This window comes from Nansenia antarctica, assembly GCF_963989245.1.
Source record: "Nansenia antarctica genome assembly, chromosome: 4".
Classification (NCBI taxonomy): domain Eukaryota; kingdom Metazoa; phylum Chordata; class Actinopteri; order Argentiniformes; family Microstomatidae; genus Nansenia; species Nansenia antarctica.
The window spans coordinates 18,828,764-18,841,575 of NC_137689.1; the positions used below are offsets into that span (position 1 = coordinate 18,828,764).

Sequence of the window (12,812 nt, forward strand, 5' to 3'; positions counted from 1 at the left end):
AGTGGAAAAGAGGACCTCTTCGAGGAGAGAGTGATCCACACGATGGAGGCTACTGCTGCCATGAGCTCAGACATGCTCAAGATGCTCAAAGAAGCCACAGCAGCTGACGAGACACTACAGGCAGTGGCTGAGAGACACCGCAGCGGCTGGCCCCAAAGACGACGCAGTGTGCCCGCCAGTCTCTACCAATACTGGCCTCAGCGGCACATTATCCACATCAGGGACGGACTACTGATGACCGGCGAGAGAATTGTGATTCCTCAAGCCGCCAGACAGGTAATACTAGAGAGACTACACCTCGCACATCAAGGTATCCAGAGGACAAAGGCACAGGCCCGACAAGTTGTGTACTGGCCGGGAATGACTCGTGACATCGACAACACAGTGGAGAGATGCTCTCCGTGTCAACAACTCCAACCACAGAACCAGAGAGAGCCCCTCATGTCACATGATATCCCTGAGCTACCATGGCTAAAGGTCGGGGCTGACATCTTTGAGCTCCAGGGCCAGTCATACCTTGTCGTGGTGGACTATCTGTCCAAGTACCCAGAGGTGCTCCATCTACCTGACAAGACCGCCCACACAGTCATCCGCAAGATGAAAGCAGTGTACGCGAGGCACGGGATCCCAAAAGAGCTGGTAAGCGACCATGTTCCTTTTGCAAGTGCAGAGATGAGGGAGTTTGCAGCATCCTGGGGAATACAGCTCATTCACTCCAGCCCTGCATATCCTCAATCCAACGGTCTGGCAGAGAGGATGGTGAAGACGGTCAAACATGCACTCAAGAAAGCTTTGCAGACCAACATAGACCCCCATCTAGCCCTGCTAGCATTGAGAAACACTCCAATAACAGGCACAGATGTTTCCCCAGCTCAGGTGCTTATGGGAAGAGTACTACGAAGCACGCTGCCCTGCTCTACAGCTGTTCTACAGCCAGCTACCCCGAGAGGAGTTCATGCCAGGCTGAAAGATCTCCAAACCAGACAGGAGCACTACTACAACCACAACTCACAGCCCTTACCTGAGTTTGCTCCTGGTGCAACGGTTCACATGGAAACGAGACGTGGATGGATGCCAGCCAGAGTCCTAAACCAACGAGAAGAACCACGGTCATACAACGTGAGAAGCCCGTCTGGTGTTGTCTTCAGAAGGAACAGACGTCATCTCAGGCGTATTCATCCAAGTCTGCATCAAGAGCGAGATCCTGAGCCACTGGAGCAGCCTGCACCTGTGAGCCCGCTGGGAGGACCCCCAGAGTCACCGGATCATCCAGCTCAGCACCCGTCCTCCTGTGAGGGCGAGAGCTCCACTCCTACCTGCCGCACCAGAAGTGGCAGAGCTGTGGCGCTTCCGGCAAGGTATCAAGACTTTGAGATGGGCCAACGCTGAAGGTTGTGCTCCACCAGGGTAAAGTACTGGTGACCTCTGACCCTTAGTTTAGTTAGTTACTAGATGATAGTTGGACACATTTAGAAAGTGTGGTATGTTTACAAGTTTGATTTTACTCCAAGTGAAGTTCACAAGTTACTTGACAAGTTATAGTCAGGTCTGCACTGTTATTGTTTAGATCATATACATTAGTAGTGAGTACAGTGAGTACAGTTCTTAAAGAAGAAGATCAATCCATCGACTGAAGCCATAAGGCCCAGTGACACTTATTGTCTGTTTCATCTTTTTATTTGCATTTCCACAAACCATAACTTTCATTCTTAGGTTTAACAATCAGATTTGTATTACAACACAAACATTTGGAAACTGAATTTAAAAAAGAAGACTGCCTCATATTGGAGGTCTTCTCAAAAAGTTACTGCAGCTGTAGAAAACTGAGCAGACTTATGTAGTAATCTAGAGAAAAACATGTCAGGAACAGGGCCACGGGGACATTTGTCAGGTGATGGGGTGCTACTGTGACTCGACCCGTCATTTTAGGGTTTGGGTTCAAACTGGAATGGAAATAGTGACTTCTTTCAAATCTCAACTTGTGACAGTGACACTGTGGGGTGCTACTGTGACTCGACCCGTCATTTTAGGGTTTGGGTTAAAATTGGAATGGAAATAGTGACTTCTTTCAAATCTCAACTTGTGACAGTGACACTTATTGTCTGTTTCATCTTTTTATTTGCATTTCCACAAACCATAACTTTCATTCTTAGGTTTAACAATCAGATTTGTATTACAACACAAACATTTGGACACTGAATTAAAAAAATAAGACTGCCTCATATTGGAGGTCTTCTCAAAAGGTTACTGCAGCTGTAGAAAACTGAGCAGACTTATGTACCGTATTTTCCGCACTATAAGGCGCACCGGATTATAAGGCGCACCTTCAATGAATGGCCTATTTTAGAATTTTTTTCATACACAAGGCGCACCGGATTATAAGGCGCACCGGATTATAAGGCGCATAGAATAGATACTGCAGTCAAACGTTTGACTGGGGTTGCGTTACGCCCAAGCTCCACCTACTGCGTTGCGTCACCTCTCCATCGGTGTTGTGTCAACTTCCCGTTGTCCAAGCTCCACCTGAGCGTTGTCACCATCAACGTTCTACCTGCTCCACTGTCAAAAATATATATTTTTCCACCTCAAGTATCAGCCGTTCGTCATCCATTTTTGCAACAAGCGTCAAGGACCTGCGGTGATTCACAGCTGACTCGCGTGAATAGCCATTCGCAATAGCTGCAACCACGAGATATAGAGTAGTTAGCTACAAGCATTTTCAATCTGCTATTATCTCTATTAGTGGATTAACCGCTGTGGTGATTTAACAGCTGATAAAAATACATCAAGTAGACTACAAACAGAGCAAAACAACACCAGAAAACAACCAATAGGCTATACAATTATAACCAACAACCAATATGTGACAGCTCCTGGTGAAATGTGCAACGTACTTTTTCAGTTTTTACACATGCTTAAACTACAGATTGTAAGCTTTCAAATGATGTGTCATACATTCAAATCAGAGAAAGATTGAACACGACAGGCGTATTTGAATGTTGGTTCATCTCAAACACTGAATGGGAGAAAAGTGAATCTGACCAAACCACAACAAACGCTGCTAGCGGCTAACAGCTAACAAAACACATCGCTACGAAGGTCTAAACTGTATTTTAATAACATGACAACATACTGGGAGAACATCGACATGCTAAAAACACATAACTACACATAACTAGATGAACACACAGTTCTTGCTTTTGAACACGAGCTAAAACGAAAGTATGTTTACAAATCAACCCTCCCTTACCGGTAGCCTCCGGCAAACGAGAATAATGAATCCAATACACAAATGATAAGTGTTTAGTGATCGTTAAACTGTTGTTTATTATATCGAGTGGGTACTTTAAAACTTCAAGTTGAAAGCACCAAGAATCTCACTTTGTTCCCTCGGAAACTCTGTTTAGTCTTCTTTACTTGGGGTCTTGTGGTGTGGGACTGTGAGTAAGCACAACACCGGTGTTTACTGATTACCGTAATGCTGCAAGCGGTGTGAGTGTCCGAATTGAACAGTTGGGTGAGTACGGCATCCATTCAGAGCACATGATAGCATAACAATAGCATAGCATTCGCGGAGATTCCAAGATGGCGGCCGTCGTTTACTGATTACCGTAATGCTGCAAGCGGTGCGGCTTTGTAGTTTACCAGTCGTACTGAAACATTTTATTATTATTAAAAAAAAAATATTGGTCATGTAATTTTTACATTTTGATCCATATATAAGGCGCACCGGATTATAAGGCGCACTGTCGTTTTTTTTTTTTTTTTTGGACTTTTAAGTGCGCCTTATAGTGCGGAAAATACGGTAGTAATCTAGAGAAAAACATGGCAGGAACAGGGCCACGGGGACATTTGTCAGGTGATGGGGTGCTACTGTGACTCGACCCGTCATTTTAGGGTTTGGGTTCAAACTGGAATGGAAATAGTGACTTCTTTCAAATCTCAACTTGTGACAGTGACACTGTGGGGTGCTACTGTGACTCGACCCGTCATTTTAGGGTTTGGGTTAAAACTGGAATGGAAATAGTGACTTCTTTCAAATCTCAACTTGTGACAGTGACACTTATTGTCTGTTTCATCTTTTTATTTGCATTTCCACAAACCATAACTTTCATTCTTAGGTTTAACAATCAGATTTGTATTACAACACAAACATTTGGAAACTGAATTAAAAAAATAAGACTGCCTCATATTGGAGGTCTTCTCAAAAGGTTACTGCAGCTGTAGAAAACTGAGCAGACTTATGTAGTAATCTAGAGAAAAACATGGCAGGAACAGGGCCACGGGGACATTTGTCAGGTGATGGGGTGCTACTGTGACTCCTCCTCAGGACAGGAGTGCCAGGTGAGCCTCTCCTCATAGAAGGTCCCCAGGACCTGAGGACAGCGAGTGTTTGCCTCACGGGCCGGAACCAGATCAGCCTCGTCTGAGCTCTTCCATTTCATCAAGAACATCAGTTCACCACTGCTGTCTGTTGCGCCGATGATCCTCTCTGGGTCAAGGTACCTGGCAAAGCCCGTGGCTTTTCACTCGACACCGCCCCTGGTGGCCCAGTCTCTTGACCGCGTACACGACCCCTCGATCTTGCTCTGGCTCGACCTGTCATTTTAGGGTTTGGGTTCAAACTGGAATGGAAATAGTGACTTCTTTCAAATCTCAACTTGTGACAGTGACACTTATTGTCTGTTTCATCTTTTCAGAGACTAATTTTCAGTTGACCCAAGAGAGACTTTTAATGCTTAAAAGGGGGGATGTAGTATATTGCTATGTTTAGCATAGATCTGGGATTGATTGCTATTGCCTCCGTAGCATTACATCTTGACAATGTTATCATCGATCGACTAGTGTGGTCTAGTTGTCGTTGGAAGCTGAATAAAGATGCTCGTTGAACGTTGCTCCAGAGACCAGAGTTATTATTATTATAAAGTGTATCTTGTAAGTCAGAGAGAACAACAAGACACAACAGCTGGGTAAGGGATACATGGCTTGTGAACAAACTTACGTTTTAGTACATGTTCAAAAGCAAGGACTGTGTGATCATCTAATTATGTGTAGTTATGTGTTTTTAGCATGTTGATGTTCTATCAGCATGTTGTGATGTGCTAAACATGCAGTTAGATGTTCATAGTGATGTTTTTTCTAAGTTTGGCTGGGTAAATGAAACATGGCTTGTAAACAAACTTAAGTTTTAGTACGTGGTCAAAAGCAAGGACTGTGTGATCATCTAATTATGTGTACCGGTAGTTATGTGTTTTTAGCATGTCAATGTTCTATCAGCATGTTGTGATGTGCTAAACATGCACTTAGATGTTCATAGTGATGTTCTTTCTTAGCTGCCAGCTAGCTACCAACACAATGGTAGCAAATGTGTCTGTTTTGATTCAGAGCGATTTTCTCCAGTATTTGGTTTGAGGTGTACCAACATTCAAATTTTCATTTCAATGTATGACACATCATTTGAAAGCTTACAATCTGCACTACAATCTACATCGGCATAATCTGATGCCGGCATAATCCAAATAATTTCAAACCTGCAAACTGCGACACTTTAAATGAATGTGCAATAACACTATGTGCAATATGACAACCCTAGGGTACATAAGGTTCAGAGAATAGGAAATGTTAGAATAGGTATAGCATAGCATAGACACCTTAGTCTATATATTTGTTCTGTTCTTCAGGAGAGGTGGCAGCTCTCAATAGTTTTTGGTATGTAATTTATGTTGCTGGTTATAGTTTTGTTTGATGCCTTTTTTTTGTTAACCTGTTTGTTGTTCTCTTTCATTTTCTTTTAGCCGGTTACAGAGTTCGAGAGGTAGGGCACTTAGTAAGATACCTGCAGGTATACATCTGTGTCCTACACCACACGTAGATCACCCACTGTATTAGTAACATCAGCTAGTGCGGCGACACTAACCCTTGTATTTTTGTTAGGTGCTACGGCACCGGCTATGGGGGTTAGGCTAGGGGGTTAGTTCTGGGGTTGTTTTTGTTTATAGGTAGATTTAGTTTCCTGGGGCTTTTCCTTTAGTGGTCGCTGCATAGATCAGGGGGTTGGGGTCTGTGTTGTGTCTCGTCTCTGTACCGTGTGTTGTAAACAATAAATTATTATTGTTTAACGGATGCCTGGTTGTCACTGGTCTACTTCATTTGCACGCTCACTGTCATATGTTATGCCGGCGGCCTCCTACCACCAGGGGGTAGGGCGTAACAGTACAGCACAGTGTTTTATTTGTATAGTATAGTATAGTGGATAGTGTACATAGCCTTTATTTATGTAAACCAGCTCTTTTCCCTTCTTGTTTTTAGTTTTTAGTTTTCCTAGCACCAGGGGAGCCCCCCCCTCCCAAATTTCGTTGTTTGGTACCTGTACTATATCAATGACAATAAAGACCATTCATTCATTCATTCATCTGTAAAAAACAGACAAATGACCTTGCCCTACTTCGGGACTTTTTCACCAGACCCTGTCACAAATTAATTCTACTCTATCCCTACGCAAGAGCTGACGAAACCATTGGATTACTGAAGAGATTTCATCAGATTAATCTTTCTGCCAAGACTCCAAATCAAGGGTCCTAAATGCATCCCACTCCCACGACTATGAGAAAATGGTCAGTGACCAATGATGGTTTTATTTCCAGATGACTCGGCTGTAATATGTTCCATATTACTGGTGGTGATAGTCCCAGGTAACAGAAGTTACATTTCTCACACATTTCCTGATGGTGAGATAAAGTAATTTAGTTGAGCCAGCCTAAACTAATGGTTAGTTTGTTGAAGATGATAGAGAGAGAGAGAGAGAGAGAGAGAGAGAGAGAGAGAGAGAGATAGAGGGAGAGAGAGAGAGAGAGAGAGAGAGAGAGAGAGAGAGAAATCCCTACACAGACAGCTTTGTTGTCTGACTGACAGTGAGGCACTCCACATATGGGCACTGCTGGGTGTATGTTGTGTTGTGTACGAGGATTATCCTCCCTTACTCTCACACCCGTAATCCAAGGTCAAGTGGTACAGTCCAAAATGTGGTGCTGTTTCCAAAGTCACTTTCACAAGTCTTTGGAAAAATGTCTTTGTTGACGGCTTGGTTTTGTGTTTCACAAATAGCGTCCAACTGGAAGTTTGAGTGCACCAACACAAGCCTTCTCATAAACACAAGACACGCATAAAATGCCCACTCCACTTTCCTTTGCCTGTCTTCATTTGACACTGTTTATTCTCCCTAGCTCAATCTAGTCTATCGGGTTTGTTAAATATTTAGACTAGAAAAAATATAGACCTAACACAGACACACCCACGCACAAACACACACACACCACACATACACACACACACACAGGCACATTGACACACACACACACACAGTCACACTTGCGCACCCTTGCACACACACATACACACACACACACACCCACCCACAGCTGTCTGGGTGGTGTCACTGGAGGACAGGGGGCAGATTGTTCCTCACCACTGGATGAGTAAACAAAGCGAGTCTAAACACCCTCAGAGAGAGACAGCCACCCGGGAATACACCCTCAACACAACAACCACACACACCATGAAACCCACACTCCTGGGAACACAAACACACTCTGTTGCACAATACAAAAAGCATGGCAATACACAAATCTCTCCTCTCCTCTCATTATCTGCTCTCCTCTCATTATCTGGCCCATTCTCTCACCCTTCTCTCTCTCTCTGTCTTCATTTTGGGAGTATAACAAGGGCAATAGGACCCTTAACAAGGGCCATTTAGGAATGCAATGAGGCCAAGACACAGAGAGGACTCCATTAACGTTTCCCAACTAAATCTCCTGACGGCGTGTTTCTGCGTTGCTTTTCTTTTTCCCAATCTTGAAAATGTTTGAATCGTAAACGATTAGCCCAGTTAACCCGTCTTTTATCCTCAGCCAATTAGCAGGCGATTCATTAAATATTGAGCGGGCTGTGAAGGATTAATTTTTAATGAACATTTGAGGGGGAGAGTTGTACAACAACTTCTCCCGGAGCGATGCACAGAGGCAGCCCGCACTCAGAAACATTAACAGTCGTTTACCGAGCCAACAATACTCTTCTGCAGTTGTCAGCCCCCCACCCCCCCCTCCACCCTCCCCCCCTTGCACCCGCTAACCCCAGTCACACAGGCAGGCCCAACACACAGGCAAATGCCAGCCTCCTACTCAGGCTCAGGTCAGATAAAGTAGTGCGCTATGCAATGTAGCCTATGTTGACTACATGTGAGTCGTCATCATTCCCAGTGGAGGGGCTCTCGTTGGTGCCTCATTAGAATAGGAAATCAAAGGAGGCACCTATAGAAAGTCTGCACGACCTTAAAAAAAATAAATAAGCCCCTGGAATCAAAATACATTAAATAAGGATGATTGCTCAATGATTTACACAGCCTACTGGAAACTTAGTTTATATATATATATATATATATAAATATTATATATATATATTATATTAAATATATAATTTTAATATTATAAAATATATAACATTTTATTTTATTTATTTATTTATTTATTTATTTATTTATTGTTTATTTATTTTTTTTATTTATTTATTTATTTTTTATTTTTGTTTTTTATTATTATTAATTAATTTATTTATTTATTTATTTTTTATTATTATTATATATAATAAATATATAATATTAAATATATATATATATTTATATATATATATATATATATATATATATATAAATATAAATATATATATATATATATTTTATATATATTGTTTTCAGTAGCCTGTTAAGGATCCAACGATCCCTAGCGCTATTGCGCTCATACAAATTGTCTTGCCCTGTACACGCTTCCTATGTTTACTTAGGTAGTCATGCGTTACATCATCTCAAAGCTATGATTCTTGCACTTCGAGCCAAATAATCCATCTCAAGATACAATCACAACAGCAAACACAATTGACGTCGCTGCCAGACCACCAACAAACAAACTACCGGTACGTTGACAAATTCGATAAACCTCACAGAGAAGCCTCAGAGTTGACCACCGATCGATAACATTCTGACAACAACAGGGATTCCTTCTGGCCACTCGGTTATATCGACTCATTTTGTACAGTGACTGGGATGACGTTGTCACATCGACTGTGCTTTTCCCTCTCAGCCATTCAACCTGCAGAGGTTTGGAAGTCTCCCAGGCCTTAGGGTAGCATTCCTGAGCTGTTTTGTTCCTCTCCATTCGCTCAGTTTGCAGTAACAACCTGATCAACAGTGTGTAATTGGTTCCAATTCAAATGAGGAAGCCTGCAAAAACAAGGTTGTACATTCAAATATAAGTTTAAACCATTATCATTGCACTTAATCAGAATCTGAATTCTTTTATTTGGCCAAGTATACTTGCACATACAGGAAATTGACTTGGTGAGGTTGGTGCATAGGAAAAAAACCAATATATAAGCAAAACTAATTTAAAAGAGAATAGGAAAAAATAAGAACAATAAATTATGTAGACTGTAAATTAGAATAGGCCTAAATGTAAAATAATATAAATTATACTGTCACTGACACTGGTGTGTGTGTGTATGTGTGTGTGAGAGAGTGGGGGGGGGCTCCAGAGATAGTGAGAGGCAGGGGGCTTGTTTGTGAGCCCCACTGCCATGGGGAAGAAATTGTTCAGGTGACAGGAGGTTTTGGTTTTGATAGACAGGAACCTTTTTCTGGATGGATTAATTGACTCCATTCAGCTTATTACATTCAACATTTGAGCGCAACACTGGACGTAAGCTTCCCTCCATCCAGGATATATACCACAAATGGTGCGCCACCAAAGCGCGGAGGATCATCAAAGATCCCAGCCACCCCAACCACAGTCTGTTCGAACCGATGCCGTCCAAAAGGCGAGGCCTCTTCCGGAGCCTCAGGGCCAAAACTCAGAGGCTAACCAACAGCTTCCTCCCCCAGGCGATCAGGCTCATGGCCCACTGTAGTCAATTGACTTCCCCCAATCTTCCCCAAGCACACCATGTGTACGGACTACGTAAACCTTAAGCTCACAATCACTTTACTACTGAACTATCTATTACCACTTGTGTATCTCCTGTCTTACCTGTACTATTGTCACCTTTATCTTGTATTATGCCTATTCTTTTTTGTCACTTATGTCCTGCACTACTGTCACTTTATTTTATCTTGCCTAAGTATTTTACTCTCTTACACTTATGTAATATGACATAACAATAAACTTGACATTTTAAGACATTTTTGCATTTTAGGAGTACCCCCCATGAAAGGACACTGTAAATAGGTCTTCTCTGTTTTTCATTTTTAATAAATGATTATAAATGTTTCTTTCAGTTTTCAGTAGGCTCTGTAGATTTGTGGGGGAAAACAACATAATTGAGTGTATTTTGATACAAGCTCTGGGGACTTTCTATAGACACTGTATGTCATTTATAACTGTTGATCATATGTCAATCTTTATTCCCAATGCTTCTTTATTCTGTGATTGTTTGTCAATATTTTCTTGCGCTGGACTGGTGTCCTATTGACTTGTCCTCATTCAGAATGTGTGTACATCATGTGAATCTGGATTACCTTTGTGTGTGTATGTGTGTGTCTGGATATCAGGAGTCTGAGGAGCTGTTCAATAGGCCGTGAGTAAACACATTGACCTTTTCAGATATCGAAGGGACATTTGATTCCATACGGATGAGGGATTCTCAGCACATAGGTCATACTCTATCTTTCCTATCAATCCCCACCTCAAATCTTTTTATGTTTTTATCAGATCCAGCATCATTTTCTGTCTCTCGGCTGTATTTCCATTAATTTCCCCTTTTGTCTTTTATTTTATACAGCCTTCCTCACTCACTCTCACTCGTTTGAACTGATTATTTTTTGCTTTTTGCTAGTTCAGTCTGTGTTAATGGGCCTTGGACACCTTATTATAGGCTACTGTTATGAGCAGCTAAAACCTCTCCCCCAAAGCTCTCTGTGGCTGTTCAACTGTGCCTTTCCTCGGCAAGGCCTAGTAGGCAATGCTTTGATTTAAGGGGAGCTTATTGCTTAAACAGCGTTGTACGAATCCAGGCTACATTTCGCGCTGGCTTTCATCATGTCTCCCTCGCGTTGCTTCATAACTCAGCAGGAGTCCGGGCGGCGCAGGCGGGAGGGAGGGCGGGCTGGAACCCACGGACGGCACACACACACGCGACCTTTTATGAGGGAGCAGTCATGCATGGAGACCACCCCCTCTCTCACACAATCCTGACATAATAACCGTCTGCCAAAAACACGGGCATTCCCACGCTTAAATAAAATAGTGCTGTTTCCTTGCTCTCTAATTTCTCGAGCGAGAAATGTTTAGTCCACACTGTGTTTTAACTATCGAGGACGACAGGGCACCCTTCATCAAACCCCTGGCTAAATGGCCGTGTCCAGCAGACAGAGGGAGCCAGGGAAAAACCATGTCTCCCTCCGACCGCATCATTATGTCCACCAGCGAAGTCAGTACCGACCACTCACCTCTGTCACACCAGCAACAAGTAGCGTTGGAGTATTCAGTGTGTCATTCGAGACCCGAAATTGAAACTAGTCAAATAACCAATCAGTCTCCCAACCAATAAGTCCCCAAGGGTCCATGCTCAGTGGGTGGTGAAGCTATGTCTCCAAAGACCACCACACAAACACAGCCTACAGTTCAACTTTGAAAGCTTGGGAATGGGAACTGTATTTATGACTGGCATTATTCAGCGAAATATTGTGTTTTTGAGGGGGGACATGATGGGAACTGTAACTATTCGAAGCATGGTCAGATAGATTTATAGCATTTAACCTACCTTTTGTTCAGTGAATTCCAGTAAATGGGTTCCATGTTCGTTGCAGCTATCCCCAGTAAATCCACAAGGATAATCATCAGAAATCCCAAGCCATTACAGCCGTCCCAATGCGTAAACGACAGCCCTGCTCCTAGGCTCTCTCCTGCCATTTTTACCCCGAAAAAGAGGTGGACGTTTTTAGACAAAGAATCGCTGGGAGACTGCGAACGAAGTTCACCAAATCCCTCGGAGCGCACAGCTATGGCGTGACTTCGGCAACCACATCAGGAAAAACGTCCAAAAAATCAATCAAAGGTAACATTCAGTCACAAGAATGTTAAGGGGGCATACAATTATGTCAACCTCTCTTCGGTTTAAAGTGCATTAGCAGCCACATGTAGCTTTCTGTATTGAACACACATCCAACAAGGGACATCATTCCATAATGATAACGATAATGTGCGTCTGTGTCGTCTGTCGAAAATTCACCGAAATAACGGCGCTATTTATCGGGATAATATGAGTAGCCTGAATGCCAATTCACCTTTAATAATCATACTTTGGCATAACGACTGTTCATATCTATTTCGCAGTGTCAAACCTTTACGATCAGGATGCGCCCGGCTTGCCCGTTTCAATGTCCCTCTGCACTCGAACAGATGTATCCTGGAAAGCTGAATAAGGGAGCATTCACTGGCCAAAGTTGATCAGTGTCTCTGCCCAAGCAGCACTCGAATGCTTAACGCGTAGGGCTTCCACAGCTCTCTCCATCAGTCTCTCCTTCAAACTATTATTTTTATTCCTTGTGTCTTGGCGTACACAACTAACATCCCATTCCGTCGTATCGGCGTCTTTCCCGCTATAAATATAGTAGAAATATTGGCATTATGAATAGTTGATAGTTGTGTCAAAGTTGAGCAAAACTTCGAGAATGGAAGCCGCGAAGGTCGGTGTTATTTAGTCGTTCAAAACATTTTGAGCGAGGAGAATCACCTCATCTAACTTGTTCTGGTCGTAGTCAATGTGAT

The 12,812-nt window shown here is 42.7% G+C and overlaps 1 protein-coding gene across 1 annotated transcript in view; it reads right to left on the reverse strand.

The window, feature by feature from the left end:
- Positions 1–12,405, reverse strand: part of LOC308156417 (ephrin-B3-like) — a 43,331-nt gene extending 30,926 nt beyond the window's left edge. The window contains exon 1 of the mRNA XM_080529755.1: positions 11,806–12,405. Within this exon, the coding sequence (XP_080385881.1) occupies positions 11,806–11,954 (149 nt within the window). The 5' untranslated portion in view covers positions 11,955–12,405. The remainder of the gene's footprint in view (positions 1–11,805) is intronic.
- Positions 12,406–12,812: the final 407 nt, after the last annotated feature.